The sequence below is a fragment of the Schistocerca serialis genome, chromosome 2 (assembly GCF_023864345.2).
Source record: "Schistocerca serialis cubense isolate TAMUIC-IGC-003099 chromosome 2, iqSchSeri2.2, whole genome shotgun sequence".
In the NCBI taxonomy this organism is placed as follows: Eukaryota; Metazoa; Arthropoda; class Insecta; order Orthoptera; family Acrididae; genus Schistocerca; species Schistocerca serialis.
In genome coordinates, this window is record NC_064639.1 from 389,529,093 (window position 1) to 389,543,803 (window position 14,711).

The 14,711-nt window shown below is 36.0% G+C and overlaps 1 protein-coding gene across 1 annotated transcript in view; it reads right to left on the minus strand.

Annotated features, from left to right (window-relative positions):
* Positions 1-5,986, minus strand: part of LOC126457216 (transcription initiation factor TFIID subunit 5) — an 80,159-nt gene extending 74,173 nt beyond the window's left edge. Inside the window, exon 1 of the mRNA XM_050093336.1 lies at positions 5,830-5,986. Within this exon, the coding sequence (XP_049949293.1) occupies positions 5,830-5,892 (63 nt within the window). The 5' untranslated portion in view covers positions 5,893-5,986. The remainder of the gene's footprint in view (positions 1-5,829) is intronic.
* Positions 5,987-14,711: the final 8,725 nt, after the last annotated feature.

Consider the following 14,711-nt stretch of genomic DNA (forward strand, 5'->3'; position numbering starts at 1 on the left):
CGTTAGTCATTGTATAAAGTTGTGATATACAAACAGTCAAGATTCAAGAATTAGTACACATTATTTGATTGCTGTTAACCACAGAACCTCAGATTGGATACCATTGAGGTTAAGTACTCAATTTGTATTTGTAATAAAGTGTATTTTAACCACATATGCATTTTGTGTTGTAGTGAGAAGAACCCGGCCACCCACCTATCATACCACTCTCTCCTCATCCAGTCAGGAGACACAAATCATTTCAAGAGGACACAGCCACAACACCCACTATATCTAACTTCAATGTACCCATTTCTCTTTTTAAACTTTCTAATGTACCTGCCCAATCTGAGGATCTAACATTCCACACTTCACCCAATACAATGCTAGTTTTGCTTTTCCTGATAGCGGTGTCCTCTTGAGTAGCCCCGACCAGAGATCTGAAAGGGGGACTATTTTACCTCCAGAATATTTTACCCTAGAGGATACCATCATCATTTAACAATACAGTAGAGATGCATGCCCCCAGAAAAAATAATGGCTGTAGTTTCCCTAGCTTTTAGCCATTCACAGTAACAGCACAGTAAGGCCATGTTGGCTGATGTTACAAAGCCAGACTGTTGCCCCTGCAATTTCTGTGCTTCTTCAGGAACCACACATTTTTTTTGAACACTACACAGACACCCCTCCATTGTGGTTGAACATATGATATGGGTGTCTGCATTGAGGTACACAGGCCACACCACCTCAGCAAGGTCTATGGCTCGTGGTGGGAGGAATATACTTTCACAATGTTCTTGAGAAATGGATGAATCGTTTTAACAGTAATTTTTTACATCATTAAGTAACTTCGTTTCAAGAATGTATAAACAAGACAGTATTGTACACTAGGGGAAAACTGAATAAGATTGTTCTGTTTTAAACAGACTGGCCATGTATTTGGGCAGCCACAGGTCCTAATCTACATCTGACCACCCTGATTTAGGTTTCCTGTAGTTCCCTAAATTACTTCAGTCAAATGGCAAGATGGTTCCTATATACAATCACAGCACCAGACTCACTTTTGTCAAGCTAGAACTGTATGTGTAAAAACCTGTATATATGAATTAAGTTGATTTTGTTCTGAAACTGTGATATCATGACATGTCCAATAGCCTTCTGAAAGTCATCCACAGATGAATAAAATTAGTAATACTACTACAAATTTTCTATGATATGACCTAGTTTATGAGACAGGTACACCCTGTGTGGTGACTTGCTGAGTAAGGATGTAGATGTTGATCTGGCAAAGCCCTATTTATAAAAGAAGATAATGCAGAATGTATAAATCATTGTTGCATTCAACCGAAATAGCTAATGTAATTGAAAACAGCTAACTATCTTCAGTAGTTCAAATTATTTTTCTCTGGTTGTGAAAATTGGCGATTTTGGTTAGAAATGTGGTTCTAACTATTTAGGTCATTACTGATGTCACCAAAGGTTTGGCACACCTATTGACATTTCATTTGTAGATCGACACAACATGCATTTCACAACCTTGTGATAGATGCCAACAATAAATAAATCAAATCTACACATGAAGACTGACTAGACATTTGAATAGCTAGATATAGTGTGTCATCACCACCTTGAACAGTTTCCAGCCTCAGGCTGGATCTGTTGGGAACATAAGACTTACCATCTAGTCCTGTTTTCCCACCATCTTTCGGTATTCATTCTGGTCCAGTTCTCGCCTCATTTTTCAACATACTCCTCCGCATCTTTCAACCATCTATCCATTGGTCTTCCTCTTGGTCCTTTCCTTCGCATCTCCATTTCATGTATCTTCTTGGAATTCTCTTGTTTTCTATTCCCTTTAAATGCTCATACCATCTCAGCCTTGATGCTTTTATCATGTTCTGCAGGGGTTCTACTTTCACTATTTCCCTTACCCTTTCATTCTTTATTCTGTTTCTCCTTGTTACCCCCATCCTCTTCTTACCCACATTTCAGGTACACAAGTCAGTATTGTGATGTACAACATATACATATTACTTTTTTGTAGGATGTCTTTGTTCCAAACCAGACTCCCTACACTTCGCAGGAATGCTTCTGCCTGGCTGCAATGTTAACTAGTCTCTCTCTCATTTCTTCTATTTGCCACTATTACACTTCCCAAGTGCTTGACATTCTCCACATTCTTCAACTATTCACCTCCAATCTTTATTCTGCTAGCTGTAAACAGGATCTTACATTTGAAGCGTCCAGAGCAAAAACCTGATACGTCCAAAATTCCAAATTTTCTGTCTTTTTTTTTTTCATAATTTAATATTTCAGCCAGTGTAGTTTTAGATGATGTTGCACAACTGGTCAAAAATCTGGCAAGTAGAGGGATATTTCAATATCTTGTAAACATGTGCAGTGGTAAAAACCTTACAAGTCCACACAAAACAGATTCCAAGCCTGTGTAGGTCCTGTTTCCGCTAATATTATCATTTTTCTCACAGTCATTGTTGTGTATAATTTGACCATTGTAGTTAGTTTTGTGGAGATTGTGACGAAAGTTTGACCTGGGATTATGTTGTATCAATGTAAAATAAAGAAGACAGTAACTCATCTATTCATGAAGGAAAAAATATAGAATGTCATTGGTGAAGCTGACTAAGAAAAGGAAGAAGTTTAGTTGCAAAAATTTCCCTTGTCTGAATATAAAGACAAATGAAGTTTATTATAAATGTCAGCTGTCTGTATTTATTTTCAATGTTCCTGTTTTGGCTTAAGGCGATAGTTATTTGTATGCGTATCCAGAGACCATGGGCCTAAAAGGAGCAGAACATTTAAGACTGTGGTCACATGAAAAAAGAGAATCACATAAGTGTAAAAACAATTGTTTATTAATAATAAGAACCAATCTGAAAATCATGATGAAATAAACCTCTGTTTAAGTAGTTTAATCACAGTGGTCCCTGTACAGCACAGGCATCCTAGAAGAGAATAGTAGGAGGCACAGTTCCGTGAAGCATCTTATAAATTCTGTGTTCATATTACGTTTACTGGAACTGTCCAAGAAATACTTGTGTGCTAGCAAGCATTTATGTCATTACATAAATGCTTGCTTTCACACATCATTACATGGAATAAAGAAGAGCAAGGTAGATCATTTACTCATGGAACTTAAATCTGGAGACCAATCTCTGCGAGATGGCAGAGTCAAACATAAAACCCACGCACAAGCTTTAATAGATGAACACATGAAATAATAAGAGGGTAAATTATATCATTTAAAGGTTGCAACAGCAATTATAGAGTCTTTGAATATTTAAAAAAATTGTTCTGTTCATATTTCAATAACACTTTGATCTAATACTTGTGGTTCCTGCAACAAGTATCAAGCCAAGAGGAAAGAATTTGGAGAAGGCACTGACTTTAACATCATTTGCAGAACATAAAGTAAGAGTTCATTCTGAACTTTGATTCAATAAACCAACTCACAAATTGCATATTAGAAAGCAAAAAGTGTTGTATGACAGAAAGAAAAAGGCAAAGGAGAAGAGTAAAAAAAAAATCCATCAAACATTGCAATAATGATGGACTATAGCAAAAATTTCCCTTGTCGAAATATAAAGACAAATGAAGTTTATTCCAAATGTCAGCTGTCGGTATTTATTTTCAATGTTCATGTTTTGGCAGAAGGCGAGAGTTATTTTTACGTGTATCTAGAGACCACAGGCCAAAAAGGAGCAGACAAAGTTTCACTGTTCATTCTTCATTTTGTAAACTACTTTCTAGATCCACAAGTCAGACATCTGGAGATCTTTTGTGAATCCTGTAGAGGGCAAAACAAGAATGCAACTGTGTTGAGATTCCTTCAACATCTAGTCTACACAGAAAAACAATCGGACTTTCTAAAGATGACATTCCCCATTAGCAGTCATTCGTGCCTAGAATGTGATAAAAATATTGGTTTGATCGGTCAAGCTCAAGAATGTCATATGCTGATGGACTGGTGTCAGGTTTTCTAGATTTCACACATTACCCTTCGCCATTTGTAGTCACTGATGTTGAGGAGCAGCTATAAAGATCAACAAATTGACAGCGCATCTCGATAACACAATATACCAGAAGAAACTACCTTTCCAAACCTGGTCAATAGGAGAATCGGAAGTCATATGACATAATGCAGCACTGGTTTGGTTTAGAAGCAGCTACAATGGAGCTTACAAGCAAGCTTCGTTACTTCTTCCAGGACAGAAATGGCGAGTTACTGACTTGCAAGAAGGCCAATTCAACCTCCCTTCTACTCGATACGGTAACTTTACAACGATATATGTTGAAGTTTTTTAATTCTTAAAGTAAGCTTTTTTTATATTAGCCATATAACTATTTGAATTTAGGTTTCTGATTACTTCACAGGTTATCTTAAAACATCTGTGCTGAGAAAGATAGAGACTTGCAGGACTTGAAAAGATTTTGCCATAGTGAAGTACGAGTGTATTTTGATCGTCTTCGCCGTTACTCCCACCTACTGTAAAAGGACAGAATGTTTAATAGCGTATTATTACAAGAGTACATTAGATAATTAGTTATAATGAGAATTTAAATAAGTGTATAGCTGCCTGCAATATGTTATGGGATTGTCAAATTTTTCCTCTGTACAGGCTTTATTCACGATAAAAATGCATCGTATAGTCGTAAACCTTCATCAGATATGTATAATTTCAGCAGTACCATTGCTCTGGAATATGTGTTAACAACTCAAAGAATATAACTTGAAAAATGAAAATTCTGCGAGCCTTGAAACTTCAGATTTCGTCCCCTGAAAAAAATTAGAACTGTGACTTATCAGGTTTTCCCTCAGGATTCTTCATTTGTTGAGCTGAAATTTCATTCCATACTGTTACACAGTTTCTTCCCAAGCATCCAGCTATTTCTGAATCTCCACTTCCCTGTTTCCTTGGATCATGGTCATCTGTAAACACCATTGCTATCACCTTGTCTTCTTCAGTTTTTTCTGTCACTTTAGTCATTCTCTCTTCCAAGACCGCAATGAAGAGGAGAAGTGACAATGCACTGCCCTCTTCCAAACCATTTGTTTGCTGGAACCAATCATTCCTTTTATTTCCAACCACTCAGTCTTCCACAGTACATCTCCTCCACAGATTTAGAGTGTAAATGCTATAACCATTGCTTGCTGGAAAAATGAGGCGTACTTTTACAGCAGGAAAAAAAAGGAGAATTATAAAGATACTAGTTTGTAAAGGGGATATCTGGCATCCACCGAAGGTATCTTCAATATATAAGCCACAAGCAGGGGTTGGTTGCTACATATGTCCAACATCAAATGCTTAAGAATACATGCACCATTACGGTATATTGATAATTTTTACTTATGGACCGTCTGACAGCAACTGAATAAAACATAATTTTAGTGCCATACGCGTTTCGCCTTTATTTTCTGGAAGGCATCATCAGTGGCAGGTTGCGTAGAGAGTTTCTTACATATTACGCTCCTGTTGCATTTTTGGTGTTGTTCTTCTCCCTATGAACGCCAATTTGCTGTTTTTTCCGCATTCCACAGCACTATGCACTGAACGCTTGTTTTAATGCAATATTTTGGTTTCTGTTGCCGACTGTCCATAAGTAAAAATTATCAATATACCGTAATATTACACGCAACTGAGGAAGACAGGACTACAAAAGTTGAAGATGTCAAGACATGCACCAGTTTACTTCATACTGTCTTGAGGTTACACTGGTTCTCGTTTACATCATAGTTATCCATGGGTCAACAGCAGCATCGTATAAATCTCGGCTTTTTTTACTGTACGATGTAGCAATACTTCTGACTTATTAGGAAAAATATCACGTTACCTTTAAGTTATATCGACGTAGTAGCTGCAACACAGCCAAGAGTGTCTGTTTGTCGGAAGCCATCTGTAGCTGTTTGGCTTACGATTAAAATTCTGTAGATACGTCAACACTGACATTCATAATTGTATACACACAAACAACAGTATTGTACACATTCCAAAGCTCTTAAAACTAAAAGAGCGTCCTCACGATGGAGCAAGGTGTCTGCAAGTTACTGCCGTCAGAAATGGCATGCTAACCTCTTTACGCCAGTTGTAATGAGGTTTATATCATAATTTCACAAGCGTTTTATTGGTATTATCAAGATTTCAGCGTTACCAATTAGGAAATAGGAAGATTGCAGACATTAGACGTCCATTCCTCACCAATTAAACATTTCCATTATTCCTATCACCAACGTGAAAATTTAGACTTGTGAAGACAATCATATAATACGTTCCTCGGAACCTCGCTATCTCTCTACATGGTAGAAAATGAAAGGTTATAGTAATTATCGAGATATAAAGGCTATTATAAAAAAATTATATTCACTAAAGCTGCAGCACATTATCGTTAAATGTTAAACAAGACAACATAAAAAAGTTAAGAGTGATTACATTTATTTAGAAAGGATCATAACCCCGGTTTGTCACGCGCATTGAAGTAGAGCTACCACAAAAAAATACTCAGAGGTTGCTGTCTAAACCTTAGTTTCAAAAAAGATGCATCTCATCCACATTATTCCGAAAAAGTCTGACCCAGTTATTGAGAAGATTTCAAATCAAATCAAATCAAATTTTATTGTCGTTAGTCAAAAAATATAAGGAAAGGTACCAAAACACAATACAATACATACATACAGGTTGTTTTAAAGGGAACCAATTAGTTTTTAAAAAATATACAGAAAAGAAAAGTATTTACAGTTGTACATCTTCTTGGATCAAATTTGTCACAGAATATGATACCGCCTATATTTTCACTACATGCTATAATCATCACTCATTCTGGAGGCGTTTCAAGTTTTCTTCGAATTCCAGAATATTGTAGGTTGTATTCAGAATCAGCCTATTTGTTAGTTTCTTCGCTAGTTCCTGTACTGGCATTTCCCTCAGTGTTACAGGCTGTTTGTTGAATAGCTTAATCCCTGTGTAGTTATGGCAGTTTTGGGTTTTCTTTAGCCTTACCTGGGGCATGTCAATGTAATGTTTATTTCTTGTGTTGTGTGAATGTACCTACCCACTTACTGTGAAATTATTCTGGTTTTCTTTGATGTCTATCAGACAGTGGTATATGAATACTGCAGAGAGAGTCATTATTTTCAGCTCCCTGAATACTGGTATGTCAGTGTTGGGTAAGCCCTTTATACCCCTAGGTGCCCTTTTCTGCCACTTAAAAACTTCCTGAGCTCCTTAAGAGTTCCCCCAAAGTATTATGCCATAGCCCAGGTGCGAGTGGAAAAAGGCATAGTATGCCTCTAACATTTGGCTCTTTCTGACACAAGTCCTAAGTTTGCGCAATAAAAAAATTACTCTGGACAGTGTATTGCATAGCTGTCGCATATGTTCGCCCCAGTTCAAATTCAGGTCTAAATAAATTCCTAGCAGTTTGACAGATGTGTTTTCCGTTCCTTCTGGTTTCAACTTACTCAAATGAAAATATATTGTCTCTGTTTTATTGCGATTTAAGACTAATTTATTGCTTTGCAACCATGTGGTGGAGTTTTCTACCATGTCTGTATTTTTGTCCTGTAAAGTTTCCAGATTTCTGTCTGATGTTATTAAGGCGATGTCGTCAGCATATAGAATTCATTTGTCTGGCAAGTTGTGTGCGAGGTAATTGATATACACTAGAAAGAGAAATGGGCTAATTACTGATCCTTGAATAACTCTGGTTCCAATTTTGAGTATGTCTGACAGTTGGTTCTCAATTATGGCCATTTGCTGTCTGTTATCAAGGTACGATTCTATTAGCGATAACTGTGAGTCCTTTATTCGATACAGTTTTAACTTAGAAAATAGGATCTCATAGGAAATAGTGTCTAAAGCCTTACTGAGGTCTAAGAGTGTAATACAAATAATGAAATGTATCTCGAAATTGGTAACAATCTCGTTGATGATATTGTCTATGTCTTTAATGGTTGATTCACCTGTCCTAAATCCAAACTGAGCGTTGTTAAATAAATTGTTCGTTTCAAAGTACTTCAATAGTTGTGTTTTCATGCAATATTCAATGAGTTTTGATAAAGTAAGGAAATCGAAACTGATTTGTAGTTATTTGGACACTCTCTACCCCTTTCTTATGGATTGGAACTGTGATAGTCATTTTTAGACAGTCTGGAAAGATTCCCTCCTCAAGGATGCAATTTATGAGATAAGTGAACGTTAGCAATATTGTGTCTGAGATTTGTTTCAATATCGCATTAGAGAAACTGTAATAATCCTTGGTTTTGGAGTTACTCAATTTTGCAATTATTTTAGACAGTTCCCTAGGGGTGACTTGTTTCCAACTAAAGTTTAATCCCCTAGTTCTATCTGCAGTATAGTTACTCACTCTATGTATATATATTAACTCTAGATTGTCAGTGGGAGTAATATTTTTAACACTATTTACAAAGAACTCATTAAGTATGTTAGGTGCAATAGGCACTGATTCCTTTCTTACTTTTCTTCCTAATTCTTTATTTATAACCTCCCAGGCAGTTTAACACGTATTTTTAGAATTATTGATAAAATTTTAATTGGCTCTTCTCTTGGCTGCTTTTATTTCGCTTCTATAGACTTGTTTTGCCCTGGTATACCCATTGTAGTGTAATAAATATGTAATGTACTGAATCGCCTGTGAGAAAGCTAAGTGGCAAAGACGTTATCTGAGAGACTCTATGATAGTTATATCGTTGAATCGGAATATTACTCTCTCTGTGGTTAACTCGTAACTAAGGGTAACTAGAGTTTCCTGTTCGCTTCTTTTGATGTTAAGTGGAGATTTGTACAAGAGACACAATAAACCGTTATTATTTCATGAGAACAAAGGTGAGCGTCACGACCTTTATTAGTATTTTTGGAAGTATTAAAATAGCAGAATTGTTTCAGATTGAATGCGACGTGTACGGAAAGAGACGTGGACAACAGCACTCGAACGTGCAATCTCATGTATGAATAGTTGCTAAAAATATCCAGCCATCTCTCCCAAGACTCTTCATAAGCACAACAAACAGTAATTCTCTTAACAGCACTATCAGAGACAATTTTATCACGTTGTTACGACCTTTTACTGCAAGCATAATACATCGACAACAGACAAACAAATAATAGACAAATCCGTAAAAGAATCTACCATACTATCTTTATCTGCCTGGTTTCCCTGTTTGGCTTTTTTATGAAGGATGATTGTAAACTTCCTAAGGGCTGCAAGCTCTGGAGTGAACCATTTGCAACTCTGTTTCCTTTTCAAGTAATTTTGGTTATTTAGTACCTTTGTTATAATTGGTCAGTATTTATTAATATTAAAGCTAATTGTTGACAAAAAAGTTTGTAAAGGCCTCATTTACATTCTTACAGTTTAAAACTTAATTCTCCCAGTCCCTCTCCCTTAAAATGAATCTCAGTTTTTCTATGTTCCTTTCCCCTAACATTATGAACGTTTTCTGTTCCATTTTATAATGCTCGGTTCTTGTCATTGGAAATTTAATCCAGATCCCACTGTGGTCAGAGATGGGTGGATCTTCAACTCCATATGAAAATGAATTTCTATCCATGTTGGTGAGAATATTATCCAGGCAAAACTTCTTTCTTGTTGGTTGGTCATTAATCAGATAGAAGTTGTATGATCTTAAAATATTACGTAATTTGGTCTTAGCATTTGACTGGGTTAAGACATCAATATAAATGTCCCCTAAATAAATTGTATTGAAATTCTTGTATTTCTATAGATGCTGTGTCAGTTGTTCCCAGTGGGTTATAAATATATTTATGTCTGCGTCTGGAGTTCGATAGAGTGAGATCAGAATCAACTTAATTCCTGAGAAAAGGTCAGCTGCTACTTCAAATGACTGTTCTAAGCAGAAAGTTCCTAGATTCAATAACTGGTGGTCTAGATGATTATTACTTCTCAGAAAAATTGAGACACCTCCATGACCAAATCTCTGTCTGTAAAAACCTGCTTTTAATTCAAACCCAGTGCTCATTAATACATAGAATATCACATGGAAAATCTTCCAGAAAATTCTCTAGCTCATGTATTTTGTATCTCAGACACTATACATTGAGATGAAAAACACTTAAAATATCCTTCTCAATAGAAAATTCCCTAATTTCTGCTTGTATTCCTGAGTATTATGTGCTAGGTGCCTTGTTTTACAATTACTTTGTAAGGCATTATCAGTGCAGTTGTTATTGGTACATACTTCTAATCTAAAATAGTATTACTTTCCTTACTGACTGAGCTTGAGTAATATTCTAATGGCAACATATTACTAATATCCTTATGCTATGGGTTAAACCATGGAATTGAGTCCAGAGTCGTCAAGCTGACAATGATGTATCTTGTGACATTAGTGGACCAGCTCACTAGTCGCTTGACCGAGATTACACATCAGATTTTATCGAGTACAGACGGAATGACAGTTACCCTAAATTCGTAATCAATTTCTTTTTTTTTCAATCAATCAGGGTAACTTTGTACCTGTCAGGGTATCTTTTTATCACTTATGACTTTTGTTTCAAATGTCTGCTACTCCACCTACCTGCATTATTTTGTACTAAATGTAATACTTTTATTACCTCGGTGATTTCTAGTTAGAATTTCAGATGTCTTTCCAACTTCCTACAAACTCTTAGGCTTGTGATAATCCGCTAATTGCGTTGCCTGTGAAGAAAACATTTGACGAAAACGATTTAAGTTGAACAATTCCAGGCCAATACAAATACCCTGATATTTCAAATTAAATCTGCAGTACTGAATTAACACTGTTTGTTTTTGCATCTTATTAGCATCTCATTTCCTTCTGGCATGATCTAAATTTACCAGGGGCATTATATGTAGAAAAAATCCTTTTTTTTTAAAGATTGGTCTAATGTTATCCTGAACGACAGTGTAACGTTGTAACAGTATTAAAACTGGAATTTTACTCCAATAGTTAGTATATATTTTCACTTTTCCAAGCACTAACTACAGAAGTAAAATTTACAATATCTGTTGTGATGTGTAATTTACTTTGTTTCCAGTATTTTCAAAAAATGGTAGAAAGTGGTACAAAGTTACCCCAATTGGCTGTAGCTATGAGTTAAAGAAATTAATTTCCAAAGTAAAAAGTAATATCTCGCAGTAATACGCCGACTTTCTGCTGCGATTACCTATTTTATTCTCATTTCATAGCAATGATCGCAAAATTTTATGTGAAACTTTTTGGTAACTCACCACTACTTCATAACAGCAGATCAAGCAGTTTTTCATCAGAGATTTGTAGTTACAAGTTCATCAACCACACAGTATTCAATTACTTTAATATACTGTTACTTGAAATATATAATCACGTTCATTCCTATATAAATGGCATTATACAAGCATAAAAATTACTCAGAACTACAACATAATATCTTTCACAACTCTATAGATGAGTGTAACTTAATAATTACTTTAATAAACGTTTTTGTATTGTTCATCAGCATGTTGAATGTTTTTTTTCCATCTCAGATCATACATATCTATTTAAAATAATTGAAATATCTTTCTGAGAGAGGGTGAACTGGAGATTTCCATGTGGTGAAGCATGAACTATGAATTATTTTTAAACTGAAAGGTATCCAAGTTTTATAGATTATTTCATAGTGGTCACCTCTAACACTTATTAATTTCAACATGAAAGGTTCAGGGCAAGAGTAAAAAAAAAAGGCCTCCTTTTGCTTTGCAACAACACAGTAGGCCTACATAAAGATGATGGTTACAGTTTTGTGGTCACTTTATAAAACCATTAATTTTAGTCCATAACACACAATTTCGGATTGTATAAGATACTGCAGTACTACAGTAGTACAAGTTTATATGCCAACTAGCTCCTCAGATGACGAAGAGATTGAAGTGTATAATGTGATAAAATAAGTTATTCAGATAGTTAAGGGAGACGAAAATTTAATAGCCATTTAGGAGTGGAATTCGATTGTAGGAAAAGGAAGAGAAAGAAATGTAGTAGGTGAATACGGACTGGGGGTAAGGAATGCAAGAGGAAGCTGCCTGGTAGAATTTTGCACACAGCATAACTTAATCATAGCTAACACTTGGTTTAAGAATCATGAAAGGAGGTTGTGTCATGGAAGAGGCCTGGAGACACTGGAAGTTTCAGACAGATTATATAATGGTAAGACAGAGATTTAGGAACCAGGTTTTAAACTGTAAGACATTTCCATGGGCAGATGTGGACTTGCGCCACAATTTATTGGTTATGAACTGTTCATTAAAACTGAAGAAACTGCAAAAGGTAGGAATTTAAGGAGATGGGTCCTGGATAAACTGAAAGGACCATAGGCTGTAGAGAGTTTTAGAGAGAGCATTAGGGAACGATTGGCAAGAACACGGGAAAGAAATACAGCAGAAGGAGATTTGATAGCTTTGAGGAATGAAATAGTGAAGGCAGCAGTACAAACGTCTTAGAAATGAGATCGACATGAAGTGAAAAGTGGCTAAGCAGGAATGGCTAGAGGACAAATATAAGGATGCAAAAGCATATATCAAGAGAGATAAGATAGATACTCCTACAGGAAAATTACAGAGGTCTTTGGAGAAAAGAGAACCACCTGTATGAACAGCAAGAACTCAGATGGAAAACCAGTCCTAAGTAAAGAAGGGAAAACAGAAAGGTGGAAGGAGTATATAGAGGACATAGATGAAGATGAAATGGGAGAGTGAAAGGTCTGACAGAGAACTGAGAGTCCTAAGTCGAAACAGGGCCGTGGGAGTAGACGACATTCCTTTAGAACTTCTGATAGCCTTGGGAGAGCCAGCCATGACGAAACTCTTCCATCTGGTGAGCTAGATCAATGAGGCAGATGAAATATCTTCAGACTTCAAGAAGAATATAATAATGCCAATCCCAAAGGTGTTGATAGGTGTGAAAATTACCGAACTATCAGTTTAATAATTCATGGTTGCGAAATACTAATACGAATTCTTTACAAACAAATGGAAAAACTGAATGACGCCAACCTTGAGGAAGATCAGATTTGATTCTGTAGAAATGTTGGAACAAGCGAGGCAATAATGACCCTACGACTTATCGTAGAACACAGGTAAAGGAAAGGTAAACCTACATTTTTAGCATTTGTAGACTTTCGAACAGCTTTTGACAATGTTGAGAGGAATATTCTCTTTCAAATTCTAAAGGTGGCAGGTATAAATTCCAGGGAGCAAAAGGCTATTTACAATTTGTGCAGAAACCTGATGGCAGTTATAAGAGTCAAGGGCCATAAAAGAGAAGCAATGATTGAGATGGGAGTGAGACAGGGTTGTAGCCTATTCCTCATGTTATTCAATTTGTATATTGAGCAAGCAGTAAAGGAAACAAAAGAAAAATTCGGAGTAGGAATTAAAATCCAGGGAGAAGAAATAAAAACTTTGAGGTTCTCAGATGATATTGTAATTCTGTCAGAGACAGGAAAGGACCTGGAAGGTCAGTTGAATGGAAAGGACAGTGTCTTAAAAGGAGGATATAAGGTGAATATCAACAAAAGCAAAACGAGGAAAATGGAATCTAGTCGAACTAAATTAGGTGTTGCTGAGGGAAATAGATTAAGAAATGAGACACTTAAAATAGTAAATGAGTTTTGCTATTTGGGGAGGAAAATAACTGATGATGGTCCAAGTAGAAAGGATATTAAATGTAGACTGGTGATGGCAAGGAAAGCGTTTTTGAAGAAGAGAAATTTGTTAACATCGATTATATATTTAACCGTCATGAAGTCTTTTCTGAAAGTATTTGTATGGACTGTAGCCATGTATGGATGTGAAACGTGGACATAAACAGTGTAGACAAGGAGAGAATAGAAGCTTTCGAAATATGGTGTTACAGAAGAAGGCTAAAGATTAGATGGGTAGATCACGTAACTAATGAGGAGGTACTGAATAGAATTGAGGAGAAGAGGAATTTGTGGAACATCTTGACTAGAAGAATGGATCGGGTGGTAGGATGCATTCTGAGGCATCAAGGGATCACCAATTTAGTATTGGAGGGAAGTGTGGAGGATAAAAGTCGTAGAGTGAGACCGAGAGATGATTAAATTAAGCAGATTCAGAAGGATGTAGACTGCAGTAGTTATTCAGAGATACAGACGCTTGCACAGGATAGAGTAGCATGGAGGGCTGCATCAAACCAGTCTCTGGACTGAAGACCGCAACAACAACAACAACAACAACATAATGCAATTAATCCGCAGTTTGGGCTCTGGAATATTGTAAGGTAATTATATTTTGCATCTGTTACGTAAGCTGAAGTACTTCCACAATGAAGTCGATTTATCAACTGGATTAGATGTCATTTTTCCTTAAATAGGTTGTGTACCATAGGTCAACAGTTTGGAATTTAGTGCACCAAAAACATATTTCACTGTGTTTTATATGTGCTGCATGACAATAAGAAGGTTCAAACAGCTCACAGTAAATATATGCCAACTGTTGGTGGCATTTTAGTCTCAATAGAGTAAATTTTGTATTCTAGCTCAAAAATGCATGTTGCACTAGCATACATCTGCTGTTTTTCACTACAGAAATATGAATACACATTTGCAGTAACAGATTAATAACGAAGTAAACATTCTTTTGGTAACATTACATTTGAAATGAGTTTATTATTGACTTGAATTACTCACTTTGACTTGAGGTATATCTTCAGAAAAGTTAACAACATAAAAAAATTA